The following is a 27338-nucleotide window of genomic DNA, read 5'->3' as shown; positions in this document are numbered from 1 at the left end:
AATTTTTTTCCAAAAAAATAAATAAAATTTAGTGTATTATAAATTAAATTTAGTATTTATTATTTATGTATCACTAATTTTTGAATGTAGATAAAATTTAAAACTACATTACACGAGACGTAAGAAAATAGTCATGACGAGAATAAGCTCATAGAAAACAATAATTTAGTATAATATTAATACTTTCATTCGTGTATCCAACTACAATTTCGTCGAAGGAAACTGAAAATATTTTTACTTCGATTCAAACAATTGGTATAATAAAGCAATACATTAAATTTTAAATTTATTATAACAGTATAAATGTCACTTTTTTGTACCTGAGTGCAGTTCGACTAATAATTCCTGGGAGTGCACAAAAATGAAAATCTTGCGTTTAATGTTAAAAATTACAACGGTCAATGTCGTATATTTTGCTTACAAAACCTTTAACATCATTCGTATTAATTAAAGAAATTGTTGAAAATAATAACTAATAAGCACACTATTTTTAAATAAAAAACACGTAAGGACGCATTTTGAAGTTGCTTCTCGGGCGCAATGTTTGAGTGCTACGGCACTGATCGCACGATCAGAACAATGCCACCGTGCGTGTGCAGATAGGTTCAAAGGATATAGGATATATACGCGGCTGCTTACGAACTGAGTCCCAGTATAACCTTTTATGACGAATTGAGTCCCGGGTTGTTTTAGGGTATAAACCAATTGAGTCCAGTGAAATTATAGGTATAATACTAATTGAGTCCATGTTTTAATACTAACTGAGTCCCGTAAAATTAAAAAAAAAAACATTTTCCTTCCCATTTTTACAGACTTAGGACTGTCTGTGACAAAAAATTCTACTCACTTAATATAACTTCATCCATGATTCTTGGCGTACCTCGTAAACTAGAGTGTTTAATATAATGAAAAAAATGTCCGGCCTAAATAATATGTATTATATTATGTTATCTGATGAATGTGATGATAAAAATGATATCGGTAGACGGTGATTATTATACAAGCGATGATAGAAATAAAATCTAAAATTCCCGACCCATAGTATGATATGTTACTATATTATCTGACGAAAGTCATAAAAATGATATGAATGATATGTATATATAGGTATATCCGTATGGAGCGGCTGTGCAGCATAATTTTAATTATTATTATTATTATTTTTATTATTATTATTATTATTATTATTATTTATTATTATTTATTATTATTTTTATTATTATTCATAATTTTCGCTGTGCCTGGACTCTGGATGGTTATTTCATATTTTACTCAAAATAATCCTCGGACTCAATTCGTATACATTTAGTTTCCTAACCACGGACTCAATTAGTATATGTCTCGTTTGTACCCGGGACTCAATTAGTATATTATTTTTTCCCCGTTCAGGTATAGGGACTCAATTAGTATACAGTGATATACGCATATAGAACAAACAATGCGCCCCAGCGGCGACGAGTCTCTGCTCCGCGAACGGCAACGTGGCCGATAACGGGTCGGCGTTCCAAACTTTTTATCACCCTTCCCCCATCGCCACAGCATCACCTCTATCGGAAGGGTTTGATTCGCATCTACCGTCCGTAAACATGTGTAACGCTCCGAGGGAGTAGTCGAATTGGTTTCGTTTGAAAAAGGTATTTCATTAGATATAGCCGAATAGGTTCCCGTTTGTGTACAGGTAAAATAGTGACAATTTTAATTTTTAACACAATTTACCACAATTTACCCTATATTGATAGGACAACAAATTGTTGCGAATCGTTCCAATCAAAATGAATAAAGAATTTACAAGTGCATATCCTAATATGTTTTATTTTATGGAAAGTTTAAACAATATTCAGACACTACATTATATTAAATTTCGAAGTAATAATCAATGGAAACTTACTAGAAAACAGGAAAGAAGTAACAAATATATAATTGGAAAATTGTATGACTGACTACATTAATAAGAAGATTACTAGAATTGAATATTTAAAGAAAGTTAGCTTCAAATTTACAAATTAATTGGTTTAAATCGTATTTATTATATTTTATTATTTGTATTTAAAGTGATGACAAGTTGACATCTAAATCAACGATTTAAAATTGTACATATTTAATCATTTTTTTTTTTTTTAACCAAACCTACTTTAAAGTTGACAGTCCTGAGCCTGTAAAATTGCGAAGGAAAATATAATTAAACCTGCGTAATTAAATAGAACCAATTCGGCTATACCCAATAAAATACCTTTTTCAAACGGGAACCAATTCGGCATGTGGGTTTGGAGCACGGAAATCAATTCGGTACCAGCCCGCCCCGAGTCCGTGCGCCACAGCTAATCAGTGGCGGTTCTTCCGGAAACGTCCAGCGTTGCTCTCGTGTTCGTCGTGTCCCTGTTTTTGCGCGTCGGAGCGCGACGAGGACATGCGAAAACCAAACGGGTCGACTCGACGGCAGACTGGGAACTGCTCAAGCACTGAAACCGGTCGTGGCCGATCGACATCGCCCGCGGTCCGCCGAGTACAGTTAATACAGTTAATCTAACCTGCGAATGATGGTCACGTTATGAGATAATACATGCGAATTGTACTTGATCTCAAGTTATTCCATAAAATATCTAGTCACTCTACACAATTTGTGTGTAATAATTTAACATTTTCATTTTGTTTAATTACGTGTATTATTAATTTTTGAAGAAAAATAATTTCATGAAACGCACAAGACGTTGAGAATTTAATAAAATGTTCTATGCTTTACATGGATAATAAATAAAGTACTATCGGACAACGGAAACAAAATGCAATTATTATTATCGGTGTGCACAAACCAGTTGTACATTTCATCGCGTGCCCAAACGAGTTCCGATTTCTCAGATTAAAATTATAAATCTTACCATAGGTTTCCACCCCTAGTAACCGAATTTTTTTTTAATAATATACCGCGAATTATTATTGTATTACCATATTACGCGTATTAAACGCATCTGTATCTACGCCCGATCGGAGCTGGTGTATAAGTTCACGCGGTACCGCGCCCAATGGGTAAAATATGGTAATTACTTCGGTGCGCATTATAAGCAGGACACAAATGGTTATTTTTATGTTGTCCCGTACAACGATTACAACACTTACGAACCGCAATAATTTACACGGCATTTAATGTGTCCATGTTAGTATAATATACACATATTACGGGTTCGAGCAACAAGGACAAGGAACGAGGACGAAGCGGCGTGAAAACACAATTTGATAGGGTTTAAATAGTATCTCACACCGAATGCCACCATCAACGAGATACGCATATTTTCCAGTCGGATTTATCGTCGAGTTTCGGACAGTACTACGCGTGTGGACGGCGATAAATTATATTTTCTCCGCTGCAGTATTCAGATTGATTATAATAATAAAACGTTAATCGCGATGAATCAAAACTCGTTTTTGTTTATTTCCTCCGAACGGTTGAATTCGAAGACGTGATGGAACTGCGATCTAAGCGAAGGCGCTCATAACCATCGGTATGCATTGCGCCGCGAACTGCATTAGAAGTATTCGCATCTCAAGTCGAGCACAACATCTGTTGGTGTCATCATAAGCTGTTGAAAGTCGTGTATCATTGACAGGACGCGTTTTCGAAAACCGTTACAATATGTTTGGAAACACAGAAGGTACGTATTAGGTAGAAAAAAGTAAATTGCGAATCTGAAGTTCTGCGATTACAAACCCAAATAAGTGTTATCCTTCTTGTGTGGTTTGATCACATGTATAAATTGTAATAATGTATGAAATTATGCTGCATTGTTATTGGTATTGTATTTAATCTAAGTTGTTCCCGTAGCTGCGTGTGTTTAACGCATCGCATTGTGTACATCGCCATCATTATGACGTACGAAACAATATAATATATTCAATATTATTGAACCTTTATCATTATTTTGTCTTTATGTAATACGACTACTAATCTTCGTGTATTTAAAATGTACAAAAATACGCACTGAACGTTACCATTAACATTGGAATTGTAACACATAAATGCGTACGCAGAGCCTATTCGTATGATTTAATTTTCTTCTTTTCTTTTCGCGACGTGTATGTGTGCGTGAATGCTAGATGTCCTCAGTCTTGTAATAATTAGGACATACAAAATGCGTGATATAACGAATTACGCGTATAATCTTGCGCGTTCGTCGAGGAAAAACAAAACGGGTATCATAAACGGGTGTTGACGATCGATTGAGATATTCGATCGCTATTTTTCACTTGTCAACAACGGACGGAACCCACCACGTTTCATCCGACATCGCGGTGCTCTCGTGCCGTATATTTTCCTTTTCCGTCGGACAAAATAATTTTCCGGCAGGTGAAACTTATACGAGTGTCCGATAAACACTAGTCTTTACACAAAAACCCTTTACACACGCACACACACACACACACACACACACACACACACGCATTCCACCTTTTGTCGTTGACACGAGATTTGTTTAATCCACCAGTCGTATTTTGTGCTTGTATTTGTGAGCAAGTGAATAAGTACACACACACACACACACGCGCGCGCGCGTGTGTGTATGTGTGTGTGTGTTTGTGTGTGACACTCTCTACGTGTATACGACGATGAGACACGAAGATATAAATTAGTGAGCGCAGGTAAAAAACTTGCGACGTGTGTACGCGCACACACATAGAGGAGTTCGATTATTTATTCATAGATTTACCAGAGCGCGCGGGGCCCGTCACCCGACCATTATTATCTCCTCGGCCGGTCACCGGCATTCCGTCTCATTGTTTCCGTTTCTTCTGTCCAAACAAAACACAAAGCCGCGACGGTACACGTACATACGACCAACGCTTACTCGTCGTCGTCGTCGTCATCGTCGGAGGTATGTAATCCTCAGGACGAACTGCGTTATCGACGACGATCGCCGTTCGTTCGCGTACAATACAGTCGGACGATAGACGTCCGCAGCCTGGGGTACACATGCTAAATCGAACCCGGACCCAATTATCTCGGATACGGATTTTGTAACATTATTAATCAAGTTAATGTAACGCACTACGCGCCACCGGTTAACTTCGCGCGAGATAATAATGCTACAAAGTTTCATGCTGGGTGCACCGGAAAAGCTCCGCGCGTAATTAACGTTTCAATGCCGTAAATAATTCTAGCTGTTCCGTTTTCCAATGCTATTTTGATTTTTTTCACGTTTAAATGTTCCACCTTCCACACGGCCACTTCCGAATTTCCTAGATCGATTATCTCACGATCCCTTCAACTCGAAACACAATAAATCATAACCAACATTTTATTTTCCATAACAGCGAATTACGTAAAGTCGTCCTTTGTTCGTTTTTAAGATACCACGTCAATAGGGGTGTATTTATGAGGGGGTGGACGAGACCCCCCCAAATGAAAAACAATATTGTTAAAAATTGCTATTTTTGCCGTAGATATATTTTAAGGTTGGGAAATATTCCGAAAATTTATCGCGACACTGAGAATGTTGCTTATGCGATTATTTAGAATTATATATTTATAAAATATGTTTATTCTTATAAGAAAACGTGGTAAAATTGAGTGACTCTAATAAAAAATTGTTTATTACAATGTAGTTTTTATATTTTTTTAAAATTATAAATCATTAAAAAAATTGAGTTTCTTATTTCTCTGATGGTGTAAAGACAGTCGAGAAGTCTTATAGTGTTCAAGTAATTTTTGTCGTAATAGTGTATTTCTTCCTTCTCTTCCCCCAAAAATCAAATACGTAATCGGCTCTCTCCGAAATAAATACTTATATACGCCAATGCACGAGAATAATATAATGTTATACATGTAATAAAGTAATAAATAATAAAATAAAAAAGGATTTTCGAATAAAAACAGCTTAATCCTGCAATAAAATCGTGGAAACCGAGTCAAAGCGAAAAATGTTTCTTATCTTCTGTTGTACGTAAACTGTCATATTAAACGCCGTTGACTTATGGACCAACGTCATACTATACGTAGAACGTACACACTAGTTTCTGCTGTTGATATTAAACCTTATTTTTCATGATGTTTCGAAGGCACACTTTCCTAACAACACCGAAATGATTGTTATTTTTCGTCCGTACGCGTTAATTTGAATGATTTGAATTAATTTTTGCATGACTATACTAGATACTATATTATAACTTTTATACCTTCTTAAACACCAAAACCAATATCTACAGCTGAAATGTAAACCGCAATTGTGGTTGGACAAAATTAATGAATATATAATGATTTATAAATATTAACTTTCTAAATGAAAGAATCTTACCTATAAAGATAATTATTATATTTACGTTATTACACGTATATTGATTTCTTCAACGCTGATTACAACTCAATATTAACACTAAGGATCAGGTATAATATATCATTTGAAAATAACACGTTCTAGCAGTGCACAATCCTTTTTGGATGTACATCAATACGACGTAAACGCTTGTCGAGGTATTATGTTACCATCATGATAATTCATTAAACGGAATAAAACGAAGTACCTTGTTATGATTAAAATAAAAGCTGTTACATAATACATAATAATATTGTACCTACACCGTTTCTAGAAAGTTTAGAAACCATACGATCACGCATGACGATTTCGTTAACCGATAAATACGAACGCGTCTGAGCGTTAATTAAATTATAAATATATAATCGTTTATCGTTAATATGCGTTCGTATACGAAAAATGTATAAGGTTCCCAGATTTCCTGAAGATATTGAACAATATTATACACTGTTAAGTTTAGGCCGTCGTGGTACAACGGTTAGTCATATATATTTATATAATATGATAGCTTTATTTTACACCTAGATATACAATACAGGTTTACCGTCAACTTCGTGCGTACCTATAGGTCATGGGAAAAATACATCTAAAAATTGATCAAGGAGAAAAGTGTTCTGCACCACCGATATTGTTGGCGGAGATTTCTACCGTTCGTCAGAGGTGATTGGTTCAATTCGAGAATTTTAAGTCGTTCTAAACGGACAAAATGTATTTAAATTTAAATAGTATAAATAATTACTTATTAAAACAATAAATAAATATACATATATAACGTGTTTATTATTTGTATTTTTATTTATCGTTTATAGTGTCCCGGAGAACAAGATTACAGTTAAATATGTTCACAATGCACATAAATGACGAAAAATCATACAACCTAGATTAGAAAAATAGAAAAGTAAACCGAAAACATGCGTTCGTTATTTTTCAAAAATCACTCACTCCATCCCGTTATTTTGGTTTATATCTATCGGTAGGGTGGGAGACCAGTGAGAGACATGAAAAAAAAACGTGTCGGTAGCGACCTTTGTGCGTGTTTCTAATGCTCAATGCACGTTTCGTTCGAATTCAATCTACCCCCCCCCACATTCACAACCACATACACAGTGTACGATCATGTGTAAACGCGGTGCGTGTTGCAGAGGACCTCGTAACCCGAAGTTGGCTTACTTCAGGTCGGAACGGCGTCTTCTCGCAACAATGTTATAATAAATTTTGTCATGGCGCGCACGCGGTACACTGTGGGCCTACGAGTGCCATGTGTCGCCGGAAGGTTCGAGCGAGTGGAAAAACGCGTCCGACTGGGGCAACAACATTGCGCTGTTCGCGTTGCATTTAAAACAGATACGCATTGTCATCACGTTCATGTAAAACCAATTATTCGCAATTGATTTGCATATGATTGGCCTTGGTTCCGATTAAACCGGTCAACTTGACGGGGCTGACGAAAAATTCGCAAAAAAATCACCGAAATTAGAGATTTTATTTGCAAATCATAAAAATCAACTTGCAATTAGTTGTGATTAGTTTACAAAACATGGGCGTTGGTTCCAATTCAATCGGTCAGGGTGGTGGGTCTACGTGAAGCGAGCCCCTCCAATATAAAAATGTTTACTGTCAAGTTAGGGTGGGGGGGGGGTGATTTGCGAATTTTATAAATAAATGTGCAATTATTTGCGACTGATTTGCAAAATACTGGCATAGGTTTCGAGTTAAGCTGTCAACTTGGTGGGGCTAACTTCACGAACGCACTGCGGCGGTTTGCCGTTTCTCGTTCGCGCAATAATAACATACCGAAACGGTTTAATAATAATAGTCGTAACATAATATGCGTATAATTGCAGCGCCGGATTCCGCCGTCTCGTTTCATGTACTATTATTTATGGGTGCGCGTGAATTTTTTTTTTTTACCGAAATCGATCATTCCCATCGCTGGTGGTATAATGATAATAATATCGATTATTACCTCGGAGTCGGTTCGCATCATGTGTTTCGTATGCACACGACTCTAATCATCGGATACGCGCGCCATCGTAAAACGGCGCACACGCATTGCGATACGTCTACGAGAGCAGAAAAATACAGTGGGACACGTTACCATTATCATTATAGTTATTGTGTGCTCATTTGCTACGCTTACGATTATTCCGAGGTCTGCGTTCGCACCGCACAGGAAACGAACGAGCAAATAGATCTCGTGAAGAGACACGTAGGAGACATGGCGGCCGCCGTTTATATGGTTAATCAAGTCATTCCGAGCGGCTCATTTCGAATGCAAATCTCACGTGCACGCGACCGCCGTACGGTCCTGCGATATGGGATTGTTGTAATCATCTCGGCGAATGAAGTTATACCGTAATGCGGCTAGAAGAATTTTTTTTTTTTATGTTTTTAGCCATGGGAAATGAAATCAAGAGCGTAAGACTTAAATCTCGAAAAAGTTTCACACAAACAGAAAAAGAACTACACGAACCCCTATAAAAATCTAGGTTGCAACGGTGACAAGATGAGCTACAACCGGAAGAACCGATTCAACTTACACAACAACTTCCGTTGGGTTGACATTGTCCGTGGCCGTTACGGAAAACTTTAAAAAGATTGAAAGCCGAACCTGTGACTGTGGATGGGCGAGTCCGTTTTGGATTAAAACCGTACCCCTTCCCTTTTCTTTTCGATTCACTTTTCGACCAAATTTAAAATAGGCCCGTGACTGGTCGGAGAACACAGGACGAACGCGCGTCAAGAATGAAGCTCACGAAGCGTGTTTCGTACAAATTATAAGCTGTCCAACCTGATCAGCGCTCCTTCTCCTACGCAATTAATTCGTGTGCTTGTAGGCCACCGCAAGGATTGCGTGCTTCTCATAATGGAAATTCTCGGACGATAGTAGCTGGTGGCCAGTAGCAGGTGATGAAAAAAAATAAAGATAAAAAACTTTTCGTGTATAATTTGCTGCGCGCACGGTTAGGGCACATGAACACCAAAACACTCTGCGTACAACGTCATCCTTGTTATTACCGTACACGGTTTGGCATGTGTCGGCGGTTCAATTATCTTACGCCGTTCTCGCGTTGTATTATTATTGTTATTATTTGACGTGCGCGCACATCGCGTCGATTTTCGTTTCGTTATTACCATCAAGGCGTCGTCCTGCAAGGACGTGTTCGACAAGTATCTCCTGCGGTCGAACGCGCGCGGCTACCGTCCGTATAGAGAAGGACTGAAACAATTATTACCGAGTGCAGCGTCCGACGACGACGACGACGACGACGACGTCAATAATAACAACAAATCGTAATAAAAAATAATACGTGCGCGGTGTATGAACGATTTCACAGTACGTAGTAGATGTTCTAATAGTATGTGAAAAATAGTGTTACGTAAAGATCCGTTTCTCTCTATATATTATTTTCTCGTGGTGCTATTTTGACGCCCGTCCGATTGTAATGTTGTCGCCGCAAAACACTGCGCTCACCGTACACTGTTTCCAACGAGTCGACCTCGTAACTCACACACACACACACACACACACACGTACATATACTCTCACGCATACATACGCACATCACCTCGCGAACAAAATATTTATAAATACTACATTATTCATTATACGACGACGACGACGACGACGTATACGCCGCAGCAGCGCGTGCGCGCGCGAGTATAAATTAATAAACGAATAGGTAAAACGCGCGCATACTTAAGAAAACCAGTTCTAATCACCGCCGCCATATGTATATTATGTTATGTATTATACGCGCTCGGATAATTAACTACCTTCTCCACTTTCTAACCCGTCGCGAAGGTTTTGTTACACGTCGCTGCAACGTCTCGCGCACCGAATCACAATTGCAATAATAATAATTGTTAAACATTCGGGAACGGGGTCAATATTGTCGTTTACGTGTAATGAGGTTTGCACGGGGTACGTGTGTACGTATAATTATTATTATTATTATTGTTGTTGTCCCGCGGTAAAAGAGGGTAATTATTATATTTTTGCTTGTTTTCTCGGGGAACGCGCGCGCGCGCATCGCCGCGGATTGGCAACCAGTTGCCCGAAAACCGGATCTCGGCACAGCCACCGCTCGTCCACCCCACGAACGAAGACAGAACCGAAAATCATATGTAATGAAATACAATCGTAAAAAGTTCATAACGTAGGGTTTTTCAATTTTTTTTCACTCCTGCTCCATCGCCGCCGTCGTTCGGGATGCCTTTGCATTAATATTATACATCGCGTAATATATAGCGCATGATTGGATCGCCGTTATTTTTACGGTACCCAATACCTGTTTTTTTGATACACACTCGCGTATTATATAATTTTCCACCAGAACTGATTTATGACGATCGTCCACCGAAAACGTGTGCGTGCACAGCCGGCCAAAACCCGAAAACGTCGAAAAAAATTTCATAACGGTACGCCCGTCGCGCGGTACAACTTAACCGTACGCTAGTACGCGTATTGTTATCGCGTAGGATAGCGTTTCTTAAACTTTTTTCATCCGCGGAACCCTTTTTGATGTCCACATTGTAAAACACCTTACTTTTTTTTTAGCTTTTTAGCTTTTTTTAGGATTATTTGTAAATAAATTATAATCATATAATAACATTGCGTTAAAGGTGTTTAATTTAAAAGATATGATAAAATAAAAATAAAAATTATAATAATTGTACACGTATATAATATTTCTTCAATAAAAATTACTTTAATTAGACTATTACATAGGGCTTATACATTGTTATTTAATAAATAAAGATTTTTTCTCTCTATAATGCGAACATCTTTTCACCATTACTAATCTTCAGTTAGAAATGTTAAGTTGATTTTCTTAAAAAATTTTAAAAAATAACGTAAGCTTCGCGGAACCCCAGGGTTCCGCGGAACACAGTTTAAGAAACGCTGGTGTAGGAGAAAGAAAAATATTTGAAAACGAGCAGCCTTCGCGTCGGCATAACACGGATCGCGTTTTTGTACAGCTGATCAAAAAAGGAAAATCCGTGATTTTCCCGACGAACGGGGTATTGTTTACACTATCGTCGCGCTCGGTGGCCTCTCGGATTTACGGTTGCACCCCGGCCACGGGTGAAAAGTAAAAACGACGACGACGGGTACAAGAATACGTGTAATCGATTTTCGTTTATTTTACGCCGCGCAGCGGGTCGTTAACATTTGATTAATGACTTGAAGTTCGCCGTTTCGCGATAGCTGCTCCGACGACCGTAAATAATATTACACCAAGTGTAAAATACGCGTTTTGTTCGCGTGCAACAACAATGTGTACGACTCTACGACAGAGTTCGCGCCGTGCGCACGTCCTACATCGGTATCGCCGTACGTACACGTATATTTTAATTACCGCGGTCTCGAGATAATATCGGAGAAGCGCATATTTCGCTGTCCGTCTCGCGAGCATGCGTTGCACCGCGTACGAGAAAACCAGTTTTCACGTTTCTCGTTTCGTGGCCATTACACGGTTCGAATTAGGAAAACCTCACCTATTATACAAATCACCGAGTCCCCGTTAAATAATCCAATGGATCGTGCTCGTTATTCGATCCGCGGTACGACCGACTGCAATACGAGTGTTTACACTTCGTCGTTTGTTCGGACGTAATCGTGTATCGGAAGAAAAAAAAACCGTGTACGCACGTCCCACGGCAGCGGATACAGTAAATATCTATCCACGGAGCAATATTTTTCTCCTTCCGTGCGATTTCTACCGCGTTACGGACACACTTTTACCTCTCGCGGAATAAAATAACGCGTACAATATGCGTCCGGGAAAATTACTCATGCATAATGAGTGATTTACCGTGATCTTTGTTATTGGTTTCAACTAGGACAGGGATTAATCGATGCACCGCTGTCCAGGGCTCTCATTGCGATGCCAAATAACTGGTCCGTGTTGCGACTAAAATATTTGTTTTTAATTTTTATATAACTTTTGATTTATTCGTTTTTGAAATTTGAATTTCAAGATTTTTGTCCAATTACGTGATTTTGATATTAATATAAGTTTCATCCGAAAATTTGAAGTGAACTTTCGTTATTCATATTTTGTTTTAAAAACTGTATTGGATACGTGTATAGGTAGTCTAACTGTTTATTCTCGAACTTTCAACCGAGAATAATAGAATGTGCTTTTTGTCCAATGAAACATTACAATATGATACTAAAGTCTTTTCACTACTATCATGTATATAAACAAGTATTATTGAAAATAATTATGCAAGGGAAAGAGAGATATATAAGGAGAGGGTGAGAGAGGGAGAGAGAACGCGTGCGTACGTATTTTCATATAAATTACAGCGATTCGTGCACTTCAAAGAGAAGTATTTCTCGGTGATTAGACAGAAGACAGCCGGAAGACTTGACTCGTCGAAGATGAGGTTGTTGAGGATTAGTTTGCTTACAAAACTGAGACCGAAACAGAGGAGTAGCTCCGAAACTCTCATGTAAACAAATTCGCGAAGAGAGTCCACGGGGAGCTGAAAAGGAGGGACCGAGATAGAAATAGAACGATTGAGAGGGGGAGAGAGAGAGAAAAAGAGGGATAGGGAGGAATTGTTTGAGCGAGCGTGGAAAGTTTAACGTTTCAAAAGCTTTTGCTATAAGTTTGCGTATCAAATAGTTATATTTGATTATTACGACGGTACGTGTTTAAATAATGAAAGGACTCGGTTTTTATTTATTTGCGCAGTCAGTGCGCGCATATTATAAGGAACATAATGCATATAAATGCTAATGTAGCTATACAATTTTTAACATTAATAATATACACCGTTTCCGCAGCAATATCGCGGGTACAGTTTAATTATTATCTTCCCGTATCGATCCCGGGCAATTTCCGCAGAAAACAAATGCGACTTTTGCGCGGAACAACAAATGACGTAGAATCAACCGACTTACCATTGCTTTTATATTATTATGACGATGTTTACCTCCTACAAACTGTATTGTAGCATACCTAATAGTTTAAACCATTTATTTTCCCCGTACGCGGCGACTTATCCGCGGATTCATTAATCTCGGAAACAGTGATAAATCGTGCACGATGGTCATAGCGGCGTGGAGGGTTGACGACAACGACGGTTGTACAAAGTACAAAAGGTGACATTTTTTTCTCTCTCTCTCTCTCTCTCTCTCTCTCTTTACCGTAGGCATAAAAGGATTATACTCGGCGTGACAATGGTGTGTAGCAAAGCCAAGTGTACACAAAGACAGAGAAAGAACGCGCAAGGAACTGATCGATGACAGGCTGTGGGATACGTGGCTTACTGTTAGTGAATCTCGCAAGAGAAATGGATCGGTATGATTTTTGTTCTTCTCGTTCGTTGTTTCATTTTTTTCCTCCGGTATTATTTTCCTCTTATTCTTGTTGACCTATACAAGAGGAGGGCGTGCCGCACGGGAATACGGGAAAAAAGTTCTCGGCGCGCTGCACAAAAGGACCGAAACAGCCGTAACAACGCATCATCACTCGACCGGTAAAAATCATTAATAACGACTCACAATGGTACGGGAGACGGTACAGTACCGCGCGTAGTGTTGTATATAAAACGTTATGTACACTGAAAACCGCCCCACGTATCGCATTTGCTCATCGCACTCCGGGGGTAGCATAATATATTCCGGGCGCATTATTATTATTTTTCTCTTTCTCCAGTGTGTTTACATTTGGAAATTTCCGAGGGCGTAAAGCCAAATAATACGCGCGCGCAGGGTCGGCGACGAAGGGATGAAAAGAAGAAGCAGAGATCAAAACGCATCGCGGTTAGGATACGGCAATGAGGCCGGAGAGTGGGGGGTTGTTATCGTCCGCGTGCACATGTGCACGACGCCGCAAAGGTTTTGGGTTTTAGCGAGACGACTCGCGTGCACGCACGTACGCAAATACACGATAATTACTTAGCGGCAAAAGGGAAAACGCGCGCGTGTTTGCAACAGCGGTCGGTACGACGACGACGACGACGCCGACGATGGGCAACGGGTAATTTGCATCGGGCTCAAAGAGACTGCTCAAACGACTGCGACAACGGCCGATTGGCGGGCGGACACTTTAGCGGGGTAGGATTTCGTTTCGCGGACCGGGTTGTACGGCGGGGGGCAGTTTCGGAAGCGCACCCGGACAACGGACGATTCACCCTTCGCGGACCGGTACGTGGACCGTCGTGCGACAGTCTTTTCTCCGACGTATTTGTCCTTATAACAATCCCTCTGTGGTTCCGCGCACGCAACCCTCATGTTCTCGTCGCCCGCGATCCTTCACCCGTGATCCCTCAATGACCGACATCTTCATCTCCTTACCGTCTGAAGCGCATGACGAGCGCCGGCGACAAAAACGGTCGTACGAACGTGATGAGTTTCGTACCATAAGTGTGAGTACACCGATGGCTCGCGAGCGTTTTTTATTCGAAAAATGACGAACTACAACAACCGATGTACAGAAATTATTATCGTTACGTTAGAACAGGGGTGGCCAATCCAAATGATCTTGAGGACCACTTTGAAAATACATTACGATCCCGCGGGCCACATATAAAGTTATATTAGTATTTTGCCTCAGTACAAAAAAATTTGGAGTTAACATTTTAAACAGGATTAATTATCGTTATAAAATAAGTTTTAGTCTATTAATTATTTGAAATAAATATGTTTGATAAATCTCGCGGGCCGCAAACTTTCTAAAAAGGGCCGCGGGTTGGCCATCCCTGCGTTAGAGCGTTTTTTCATCCGATGCAGTGGCTGCCAACCGTTTTTTTTCTATACGTCTCTGTTGCACACTTAAAAATTTCACGACTACGCGCCTAAATTGAATCATTCGATGATAACATTTTATTTTTTTTTTGCAAATCACAAACTATGTGAAACATACGTAATGATAATATATATTTTTTTTTTTCGATAATTATAAAAATACTCCATGATGACGGTTTTTACCCCAATTATATTTTCACGCTAATCGCAGGTTATGTATTAGTTTGATCCCGGAATTTTATAGGTACTACACTAGTTGGGTCCTGAACTATTTTAGGTATTACACTAGTTACTGAATATTTTTTTTGTAAGTACTACATTATATTAATATTTTCCTTCCCATTTTAACAGAATTAGGACTGTCTATGATCTATTTAGACTACAGGTATGGTTAAAAATGTTTTTTGTAGTTTTTAGTTTCGTTTCCATTAAATTATAAATTATTAGAATTGTATTAGTAAAAATATATAACTAACTATAAAAATCCGGGACCCAAATAATGTAGTACCTAAAATAATTCGATACCCAACCAGTGTATAAGTAGTACCTAAAACAATTTGGGACCCAACTAATGTAGTAATTTTGAATTCAGGACCAAATTCGGATGCAGCCAATAAATCTCTCCGGCAACGTATTTCAAACAAAAGAGGGGGGATATTCCGACATTTATGATTATTAGTCTATCTATTGTAATCTTGTATACTATGTTCTCGGAATTTCATTATCAGATTTTCATCAACAAACTGCAAAATGTTTAATTATTTTTTTTTAGACTTATCCCCTAAATATATTATAGTATTATATATACATAATTATGTTTAAAGATAAATTATAAATAGTTTCTTCTCTTTTTTTCTAAGCAAGTTCTCCAGCGATCTTACTTCTTCATAAATTACAATATACAAACTGCACGTGCTGCAAAATATTCGCTTTAAAACACCCCAATTTGTTGTAACAATTTTGTTTGTCAAAATGTATGTTTAAACAATATATGTTCAAATAATCAAACCAAAGATCAAACAAAATTATCAAATTTCCCCTTAGTTTCAGTTTACTCCTTTTCGTAACGTGACATTCGTGTTTTATAAATTATAATACAAACTTTATTATTCATTTTTTACTTTATTATTTATTACTCTTTTTACAATAAGTAATACAGATAAAGCATTTTTGGCTTTACCTCTAGTACTGTGTATTAGAAAAAAAATTAATAGGTGTTGGTCTAGAAAATAGCTAAAATCAAAAGCAAAATATACCCACGAAAATGTTTAACGCGAAATATGACATACAGAACCAGATAACTATTCCAATTTCTTGCGTATGGATCATACAACTTTTGAAGAATTATTGTCATTTGTTATATCCTTGCATTGAAATAAAAATACCGTTATTTGCCAATCCATACCAGCTTTTCATAGGTTATCAATAACTATGAGGTACGGTTAGTGGTATATACGGCTAGTGGTATCAATTTTGAAGTTTTTAAATTTCAAGCTTGCATTTTATCTCGTATTCTGAGTATCATTATTATTGAAATTTGAGAAGCAATAAATGATAAATTAAACAATATTCAGGTAAAGATTTTATTCAATAAAATAAATAAATATTATATTTATTTTTATTAATAAAATAATATAAAATTTAATTTAATTAAAAATTAATAAATAATTAATGCTCGTAAATTAATACATAAACAAATAAACAAATAGTTTATGTATAGAAATAAATAAATATTCTTCTTCTCTTTCGCCTCAGAAAATAAATAAATAAGTAAAAGCTTAGCTGGGAGTATTATTATATTTGTAAATTACGACCGGTTTCGAATTAATAATTCATCATCAGTACTCGTATATACAAAGTTAATAAAATTGCGACTGAATATAAAAAAATAATATCGTAACTGAATATAAAAGAATAAAGGAAGGAATACATTAAAAAAAATTGGTCGTTTAAAATAGAGATAATTTATTTTAATAGGAGTGATTATTTATAATTAGTTCTAATTAGACATATATATGTTAAGAAGTACCAATTATTTGGTTGTTGTTACTTATTGTTATCTTTAATGTACAAGTATTAATATAAGATATTATTTTTACAATCAAACAAACAATCAACAAATTTGTACATTTAAAATATTATTAACATTATTTTTCTTTATTTCATTATTTACGCATAACTCTTTTAAAACTGAATTAATACAACTATTATTTTGGATATTTAATATTTCTAAGTTTGTGTTGTAGTAAAATGTGTATAGTAGTTATATTTTAAAACTTGTCTAGAACGATTTGAATTAATGGTAAACTTTTAAATTTTATTTCAGAAATGTGTTAATTACATCTGATTTTAAAATTTCTATTTATCTTCTCTATAAAATTTATTACAGTTACATTTAAATTTATATATTCCAACATTTTAAAAAAAAGGGAATTTTTTGTGAAGTTTTTAGTTCTATTATTTATATGATTGATTAAAATGTTATTAGTTTTAAAAGCAATTTTTAAATTATTAGTATAATTATTTGAAATTTTAGCGAATTTGTTAAATATATTGTTTTGATATTTCATACAATAGTTAACAATATTATTTGGTGAGTTGTGTTTTAATTTTTCCTTTAATACATTTATAAATTTTTTTTTAATAATATTTAAATTTAAATTATTCATATGAGCTATACTATAGAATATATATATAATAGATAATAGTGAGTTTTTGTTGATAATTTAGTTTATTTAATGGAATACGTTCAAGTCTATAAAATATTGAATTAAAAAAATATGTTATTTTTAGTTAATATGGGTGTATAGAATCATGTGGAATTATTGTACGAGTTTGAGTAGATTTCCTACAAATACTAAACACAAATTTTCTATTTTTAATGGAAATTAAATAATCTAAGAAATTTAATTTATTATTTATTTGTATTTCGATTGTTGATTGAATACTTTTATTTATTTTGTTTTAATCTTTAACTAAATTTTATGCTTTTCTATTTGAATCTCTAAATAAAATAAAATAAAAATATCTATAATATACTTATATATATAGATTGTATATTTTGTTGTTAATAATATTACTGGTTTCATAATTTTGCATGTAAATTTCAGAAAAAGGAGTTCTTAAAGGGAAAAAATCACTTTATATTTCAATGACAATTAGTCGAATAGAAATAATCATTGTATCTCATCCGTTCAAAATACTTTATTATTTGTTTTACTTTTTGTTGTGTATGATAAAACACCTAGAATTTTTATTTGACGAAAAACTTACGAAAATATACATAAAAAAATTATTTTAGTGCAACGTGATCGGGGGTGACCAGTTAAATATGGGATATTAAAGATAGGTTTTATAGTCCTTTTGAATATATTCAACCGTAGCTCAGGAGTATAAAGTAAAAGCACCTTAATGATACAAATTAATATTGATTAGTTCAGATAATTATTAAGGTTTAATACAGAGGTTTTACAAGTGTGGGACGTGACCCTCCGGGGGCCACGAAAGCTTTATGGGAGGGATGCAAGAAAATTTTAAAAATCAACATTGCATTGATAGGACAGAAAAAGGTTCTAAAATTTATGTGTTAATAATTGCGTCCTGTATAGTGTATAGTGAGTTCACAAGTATATTTATACATGACACAGGCAGCAACAACCAATACGAGTCATTATCTATAAAAGCTTGTTGCTTTATCGATAATCCACTATTGGCCGTCATTCTATTTTTAAATATACGATTACAGAAAATTATGGCATTCGTGTAGCAGGTGATCTACCGCAGTAGAATGATCTGCCGATTCAGGACGAGTGATATACATACAAATTAAAAAAAAATTTCTTTAATATGTAGTATAAAAACACGTTATATGTTTTAATACGAATTCGTTATATCATACAAAAAATTTGTCAAATATAAAAAAATAAAAAATAACTTACCAAATACGATAAAAATTTCAATTACAATAAATATTTTTAGTAGGTAATTTTTAGTAGTATTTTTAGTACTATTTGAACATTTTAATAAAAGTATGTTGAGAATTAACTTACCTCCACCATACATCAATCAGATGACGATGTAAAAATTCCGATGTAGTGCAATGCATTTTTCGAAGTATTTTCATATAACCAAATGCATTCTATTGTCTGAGTGTTGGCTCCTGTTAGCGAGTCGACAAAATGTTCAAAATTACAGGCAAGTGATTATATCTTTTATTTTTTAAAAATGTATAGGGTTTCCATTCATCTGATACGATTGTTGTTCCTGGAATTATTTATTTTTCAATTATTGGAATAAGTGTAGCTCTATCTTGACGTTCAACAACAAAAAAATGTTTTGCAAGAAAACCATTATGCTGCCAACACATTCCAAAAACCCAAAGTCCTCCTACTCATTTCCTATAATTTCTATCCCTGTTATTAGGAGGAATATTTTTAGAATCACGATCTAAGTTTGAACTCACTACGATAATGTTCGTGTAGTAATAATATAATATAATATTATAATAGGTAATAATAATTGTAAATCATCAACTACACTTAGTATAATACGATAGATCACCTGATTCGCCTAAAAATAGATGGTAGGTCACCTACTACACGATTGACGAAATTATTTTTATACGTGGGTTCGTGTCTGGAGTTGACCAAAGTGAGGAGGGGCCTGGTCTGAAAAGAATTCTGGTTTAATACATAACTTACGAGTATAGATTTCTATATCAAAACAATACGGAGTTCAGCTACATTGGATGGTCATCGTAGCCAAACTGCTGTTTGTTACATATATTCGATATTGACCATAGGCTATACGGTAAAAGAGACTGGAGTGGGACGAAGTGTCTAATCAGCTAATCTAAAAATCAGCTAACATGCAAATTGATATATTATGCGTATAAGCCAATTATTATGTAACGATCGTTACAGTAGAACAGTACGATTGAATATACGAAATATAAATGGCCTATAGCTGTAGTACGTAGAATTGATTGTATACTTACAGCAGATTAAATTAATAAACACCAGTAGCGCAAGGAATCCAACAAGACTGAATAGTTTTCATTATTTCTCATATTATTTTTTTTTTTTTTACATAAATACAACATAATGTAAGAATGAGACATTATAATACTTATTTGATACTTCGTAATACATAAATCTTTTCTTAGAATGACTAAATGTATTTTAATTTCAAAATCAAATGCTTAATACAGGATGAACTTTATAATAAAATATAAATGAACATAATTATTTAACACAATTTTATTTAACATTTTTTCAATAACTTCTTCCGCAGCAATTTTCATACTTTATGCTCGCCGATTTCAGCGCTCAGAATTCCTAATATTCAAATAATTTTAAAACTTATAAGATATAACATATATCATAAATGTATACTTACTTCTTCGCTATTTGAAATTATAACATTGATGTTTGTCGTTTTGTTCAACTTGTGGTTACGTTTAGCACCGTTTTATTTAAACGATTCCTTGATATCAAATATGTTATTGCAGTACGATGGCCAACATACAAAATTGTTTTACTTTTGACCAACATTTTTTGAGATACAGATATTTTCCATCTTACCTCATCTAAAAATATGATTTATTGAGATTTTTGACAAAATACAAATACAAAAATAAAAATAAAGTTCAGTGTTATAACAAAAATATCATTTAAAATATGATAAACATCTGAAAAGTAAAAATTATAAAACATAGCATTATATTAAAGGAGAATCCAAACAAAATAAAGTCGAAAGATCATTATCAGCTGTAGTACCAGATAAAAGCATAGCATACAGAATATATAGTTATTGTCCGATTTAATTTTTACATTTTTACATGTAAAATAATGCCACCATTGGACATCCGTGTATCCGTAGCTCCGTTTCATGTCGGCGATTGCGAAGGTATAAAAATAGTAGGTAATGAAACGAAGTATATAGATATTTTTAAATTCTCTATTTATTCCCATTCTCCAATTAATTTTCTAAAAAATTTAATATTCGTTGTAAAATTGATGTCAATTGAAATCCAGATTTTAATAAAAATTATTTCGGACATTAGTCATGGTGAACGTGGCGTCCCCCTATTCCAGTAAAAAAATTTACTCGTATTTGTAATTCGTAGAATGGTGGAATACAAATCAAAACTAATGAGGTAGCTAATAACTGTTTTGAGCACTATTACCTCAATTCTCATTATCCTAAAGAATTTTTAACTTTTAGGCTATCTCCCAATACGTGATTTACCGCAAAAACATGTGATCTACCAAAATTGACGTGGTCCACCGTGATAATGTTATATTAAAATAATAAATAAATAAAAAACTAGCAGTTAATATTAAATAATATTCTACAAAAATTACACTCTCTACAATTTTACGCACGGGGATGAATTCCCGTCTTCCTACCTCTAGTTCTGCCACTGGCATGGACTAAGGTAAACAGAACTGAACACGACAAGGCCGGAGAGTGTTTGTCGACGAAATGAATAAAAATGAAATAAGATTAATGAATAAAATATTTTTTTAAATAATAATATCTTTTTTTTTTATCTAGAAAAAAATGAAATTATCTTTTATCTTTATCTAGATGAATTTGGACATATTATCTTTTATCTTTATCTAGATAAATTTTGCCTTATCTATTCCCTACACTGGCCATAAGTATGAGTGGATAGAATTGTTGATATACAAATATTGACCGTTAAAAGAAGCCACCCAGCAGTGACACTTTTTAATTTGATTAATTAATATTATAAGTTAATTTTGATTTATGAGGTTTTTTAAATGGTTTTAAAGTTAATTTAATAAAATATCTATGATTTTAATAGGATAAAAATGCATAGTAATCTTTTAAAAGATCCAATATGTGTCACGAGGCAGTCAGGATATAAGAAGAATATCGATTAAGCCTGAGTTCCTATCGATTATAATTGTATTTATCCTCGCATGTAAATTTCTTATAATTTATATACATTTACTTTTATATACTTTTATAGGAATCAAAATATCTTTATTTATATTTTATATTTTATTCAATACCCAAGATTTGCTAGTGAAAAAACCACTCGCAGTGACCATACTTGCGTTACAGATATTATTAATTTCATTAGAGAACATGAGCACCAGTGAAATAAAATCATCGGCGCAATTTAAGGGGGGGCTTGAGTTTGCTTAGCAGCCCCATTTTCGAAATTAAACATTAACTTATGCCCACATTAGGCGGAATCCACTGTATTTTAATTGCTTCTTATAAATATTTATATTCAATTGAAAATAAAGATATAGGAACTTAATCAGTTGCACTTTGTCTTGAATATTATATGAATTTTCTTCCATGTAAAAATAAAATTACACCCATTTTAGTTATTATATTTTATAGTTTTGTAAATTCATCACCATATCAGTTTTTTCTTAATCTTAAATATGTTAACTACATTATTAATTATGCATTTTATCATGTATGCGACGATATAAATAAGAAATATACAATAATATAATAATATTATATATTGCAAGAAAAAAATATAAATATTATGTAAACAAAATGTAAAATTTTATTAAAGTAATGAAATAAATATAGAAAAAATTGTTAAGAAATTAAACATTTATATAATATTGTAAGTCATCTTCAATATCGTTGATTATGTATTTCATGTTCAGTGAGCTGTCGTTAACTTCTTCATCTTGATGTATTTTATTGAATCTATAAAATATTAAAACAGATAAATTTTATTTTATAATAAGAATTCAAAAATATTAATATTTATCTTTGACAAGTGGTTTGCTTTCAAAAGAAGCTTTTTATCTGATTTGAATGTTTTCAAATAATGCTGCACGAGTTATCGATAAAATCGATCGACATCTTCCGTATAAGATAAGTGTATATGTTATATGTATAATATTGTTAATATTACCTTTATGTAATTATTACATTGCTGCATCAAATCCGTTTCTTCTACGAAATCATATAGTAAATCATAACAGTCACTTTGAACCAATTAAGTCATTAGTTGAACGGTAAGTGTTTTTTGTCTATGTTTAAAACAAGATCCCTTCGTAATCGACTGATCTGGATTTGAAACTAAATTAATTCATCTTAATCCAACCTGTTGTTGTCGCATATTCTGATTTTCACTACCCTAATTTGCTGTTCAACGAATTCACAAACATCAATACTACTCAAATTATATTAATATTTAAATCGATGGCTCAGTTTCATCGATTTCAGTTGTTTCATCATTTTATAACTCGATACCCCAAATCAACTCGCATTGGTTTTGAATTATCGATAAAAGTCTGTGTAATATTTTAAACTCAGTTTAGAATAATATTATATAGTTAACCTTCGTGAATCCATTTGTTGAAGTAGATGTCATATCGTGTATTTTAACGGTCTTAACGCTGTTGACATAACTTTCTTTAAACGAATCACGTTCTAGTACAGTCGACTCTCGGTAACTCGAACCTTGATAACTCGAAATTCTCGATGTCTCGAATAATTAAAATTCCCCTTCAAATAACAATTACACTTAATGTTTAAATAATCTTGGTAACTCGAAAATTAATTTGACAAATTTTCGATATCTCGAATTTTCTTATCCAAATTTAGTACTAAAAGTAGTTTATCAAGGCGATTATTTTTCGCCTATCACTTGTTTTGTAAAACCCGACCATTATAATCAACTAAATGTTTGTAACTTAAACCTTGATAATTTCATACAATAGATTTCATTTTTAGTTCTATGCCGTTTGTTCGTTTAACCGTTTATTGAGCGAGTGTAACAGTGTTAAATCAGTGGTTATTATGGCTCAAAAAAGAAAATTAACAACATTATCACTTGCAGAAAAAGTGAACTTACTTAGAATTATTGAAAAAGGTGAAAAGAAAAAACAAGAAATAGCCAAAGATTTTGGAATTCCAGCGAGTACATTATCTACAATAATAAAAAGTAAAGAGGTAATTTTGAAAAACTTTAATGAAAACTCGGCAACTCGAAAAAAAATGAAACCAGGAGAATACTCTGATATAGAATCCTGTTTATTAAAATGGTTTCAACAATGTCTTGACAAAAAAATTCCAATAAATGGACCCATTCTACGAGAAAAAGCTGAAGAGTTTGGGTATAAGTTGGGGCATGTACATTTTAAAGCCAGCAGTGGATGGTTAACAAATTGGAAAAACAGAAATAATGTTGTTTTTAAACAAGTTTGTGGTGAAAGTGGCGCTGTAGATGTACAAAAATGTTCCGTATGGATAAATAATTTACCGAAACTCATCGAAAATTATTCTCCAGACGATATTTTTAATGTTGACGAAACAGGATTATTTTTCAAATGTTTACCTGAAAAAACATTTATGTTTAAAGGCCAATCTTGTTCAGGTGGAAAACATAGCAAAGAAAGAGTAACACTTCTGTTAGGGGCGAATATGTCGGGCACGGAAAAATTAAGACCACTTTTGATTGGTAAGTCGAAAAAACCACGATGTTTTAAACAAGTAAAATCATTGCCATTAGATTATCATGCGAACAAAAAATCCTGGATGACGTCTGAAATTTTTAATTTGTGGTTAATGAAATTAGATAAAAAAATGGTCACCGAGAAAAGAAAAATCTTACTTTTTATAGATAATTGTACTGCACACAATTTGACTTCAACTTTAAATGCTATTCAAGTGCAGTTTTTACCTCCTAATACTACGTCTGTATTACAACCATTAGACCAAGGCATAATAAATAATTTTAAAATATTTTATCGAAAAGAAATGGTAAAAAAAATTATATCGGCTTTAAATGGTAACAATCAAATCATAATAAACATATTGGATGCTATACGGCTATGCGATAATGCATGGCGACACGTAAAAAAAGGAACGATTGTAAACGGTTTTACAAAATCAGGTTTTAAAACTTCAATTGAAAACGATGAAAACACTCCTTATGATCCTTCTGATGATAATAACGATGAATGGGATCAATTAACGGAGAAAATAAATATTGATGAAACCTTTACATCATACGTTAATGTCGATGAAAATTTGGATATTTGTGGAGAATGGACTGAGAACGATATTATCTCCGATATATTGGACGAAGATAACCAAGAAGAATTCGAAGACCAACAAGTACAATCCACCATTACAAATAAAGAAGCAACACTTGCATTAGAAACATTACGTAAATATATTGAAGGCAATGAAGGTATGGAAGATTTATTTAAGCCACTCGGTGTTTTAGAAAATAGAATTGAGAACAATATAGTGTTAAATAAACAAAAACAATTAACTTTACACCAATTCTTTAAAAATAATAACATGTAAATTTTCTTTTTTATTTCGTTAATGTAAATACATATTATATAAAAATAAAAACATACTTTTTAAAAGTTTTTGATAACTCGAAATTTTTAGTAAGTCGAATTTTTTTTTTCCCCCTTGAACTTCGAGTTACTGAGAGTCGACTGTATTAATAGATGCGCAAAAGCTTTGGCCAAGCTATATTAGACTAGAAATACATCAAGAAATAATAAATCACGTTATTAGGAGAGCTATTAAAATGTTTAATTAATAGTATTTAAAATGTTACTTTTGATAATTTCGAACCAGTCATTTGTAATATTTTACACAAACATTTAACTTGTAGATCTCTATTTTCTTTTAACACATCCGTTATCAACCTAACAATTTTTCTAATCTTTCAATGGATATAGAATAAATACAAAATTCTAATTCAAATTTTAATTCAAAATATACTATATGGTGTGTGTATCTGAAATAAAATATAATTTATTTATTAGTTGGATTTAACAATAATGATGTTATTGTGGTATCTAATTGTTGCTCGGTACGGGTGTTCGTTGAAAATGTAATATTTATATTCAATAAATGGGTCATTGTCAAAATTAAAACAGAATAATCCTAAAAATATTCATACTTCACTATTGAAATTGTTCTATTTTAAAAGGGGTTGATAGAATTATCCCTTAGAACTCAAAGCTGGGTACATATAAAACTACCGAACGATGCTCTTACAAAAATTGTTCATTGTATATTTCATGTAGAAATATAAAAATGTTAAACGATTATCTATTTAATATAATACTTTTATATCTTTAGAACGTTTTTTTTCATAAAATTAATACTGCTTATAATGTATTAGTTCTTATAAATGATTCATGAAAATTCAAAATGTTCCTTATTTGAAATATGTCCCTTATCTATACAATTTATAAATAGTGTTTACTATTAGATATCAATTGTATTATATTCTTCCGATTGTGTTGAGAAATCGTATGTCAGTTGAGATTTTAGCTCTCCAGAAATTCTTCAATGTTTTTGAGGTAATCGTCGTATGCAAAAAGATTATTACCTCTTATCCAATGAACACGACGATGAACAGATACCCCTATGTAAATTAAAAATAATGTTATCATTGGTATCAAGATCTCCCAAAAAAAACACTATTTTATCTATATACATCGTATACTTTTTACAACTTACCATCAGAAAACAAAAGCACTTTCTTTTGTTTCCTATTTACATTTCTGTTATAGTTATTCGTATTCATCTAAAACAGATTATTAACATACAAAATTAACTTGCAAGTGTGAATTGGACAATGGACCGATGATTATAGTTATGCCTAATTATTGTAAACATTTAATAATATAAAAAAAATACGTACTCCGGGACCTAGGAAAGCCAAAATTGAATTTGGCTCCCTGTCAATATATATTTGTTCTGTATTTATTTTATTAAATATTTTATTCTCTAATTGGTATAGCTATAAAAACAATAAATAAACATTATATGGGTATTGATGCTCTCATAACACGATCTGTGGACTTACATCTGACAATTCATGGTCTTTCGTTAACCTCATTAAGACTTTCGGCGTCACCCTACTTGCCAATTTGGTTAATTTCACCATTTCCTGTTTAGTCATGTTCACTGGTGGTGACGTGACGATGCCGTTTGCCCTCTGCAGCGAGTGGGCATCGAAAAAAGAAGTCACCCACCGGGAAAACGATTAGGTCTTCGACCCCGTACACACGAGCATTATTCCGGGCGAACGCGATTTTGACCGGATCACTGTCCATCGCAATGACTACATAAAAAACGCGAACCGTTATGAGTCCAATGTTAGTATACATTACGATTTAATATACAATTAACATGTTAAATAAAATGACAATAATTGTATTTTCATGTTGTCAGCAATATACCTTTGCGGCAGATCATGGCCAGTTGGATCGCGATCGCACCGGAAC

General features: G+C 33.9%; 2 protein-coding genes across 2 annotated transcripts; one reads left to right on the top strand and one right to left on the bottom strand.

Moving 5' to 3' along the window:
* Positions 1 to 22992: 22992 nt before the first annotated feature.
* LOC112680257 (tigger transposable element-derived protein 4-like) lies at positions 22993 to 25389 on the top strand. The gene has a single exon (XM_025550295.1). The coding sequence runs from the start codon at positions 23875 to 23877 to the stop codon at positions 25387 to 25389; it is 1515 nt and encodes a 504-aa protein (XP_025406080.1). The 5' UTR covers positions 22993 to 23874.
* An 878-nt stretch (positions 25390 to 26267) lies between these two features.
* LOC112680256 lies at positions 26268 to 27099 on the bottom strand. The gene is made up of 4 exons (XM_025550293.1): positions 26918 to 27099; positions 26753 to 26851; positions 26569 to 26635; positions 26268 to 26473 (listed from the first exon to the last, which is right to left on the bottom strand). The coding sequence occupies exons 1-4, from the start codon at positions 27011 to 27013 to the stop codon at positions 26376 to 26378; spliced, it is 360 nt and encodes a 119-aa protein (XP_025406078.1). The 5' UTR covers positions 27014 to 27099; the 3' UTR covers positions 26268 to 26375.
* Positions 27100 to 27338: the final 239 nt, after the last annotated feature.

Source organism: Sipha flava, unplaced genomic scaffold, assembly GCF_003268045.1.
Source record: "Sipha flava isolate LNK unplaced genomic scaffold, YSA_version1 175_pilon_pilon, whole genome shotgun sequence".
NCBI lineage: Eukaryota > Metazoa > Arthropoda > Insecta > Hemiptera > Aphididae > Sipha > Sipha flava.
The sequence above is the reverse complement of the archived record's forward strand: the minus strand, read 5'-3'. Positions and strand labels throughout refer to the sequence as shown.

Excerpts from the sequence above, each read along its gene's own strand:
- LOC112680256 (XM_025550293.1), bottom strand. The coding sequence starts at position 27,013 with ATGACTAAACAGGAAATGGTGAAATTAACCAAATTGGCAAGTAGGGTG. Across the intron at positions 26,852-26,917 it reads AAGACCATGAATTGTCAGAT|CTATACCAATTAGAGAATAA; the intron begins GTAAGTCCACAG and ends TTGTTTTTATAG. Across the intron at positions 26,474-26,568 it reads AGTGCTTTTGTTTTCTGATG|GGGTATCTGTTCATCGTCGT; the intron begins GTAAGTTGTAAA and ends TAATTTACATAG.
- LOC112680257 (XM_025550295.1), top strand. The coding sequence starts at position 23,875 with ATGGCTCAAAAAAGAAAATTAACAACATTATCACTTGCAGAAAAAGTG.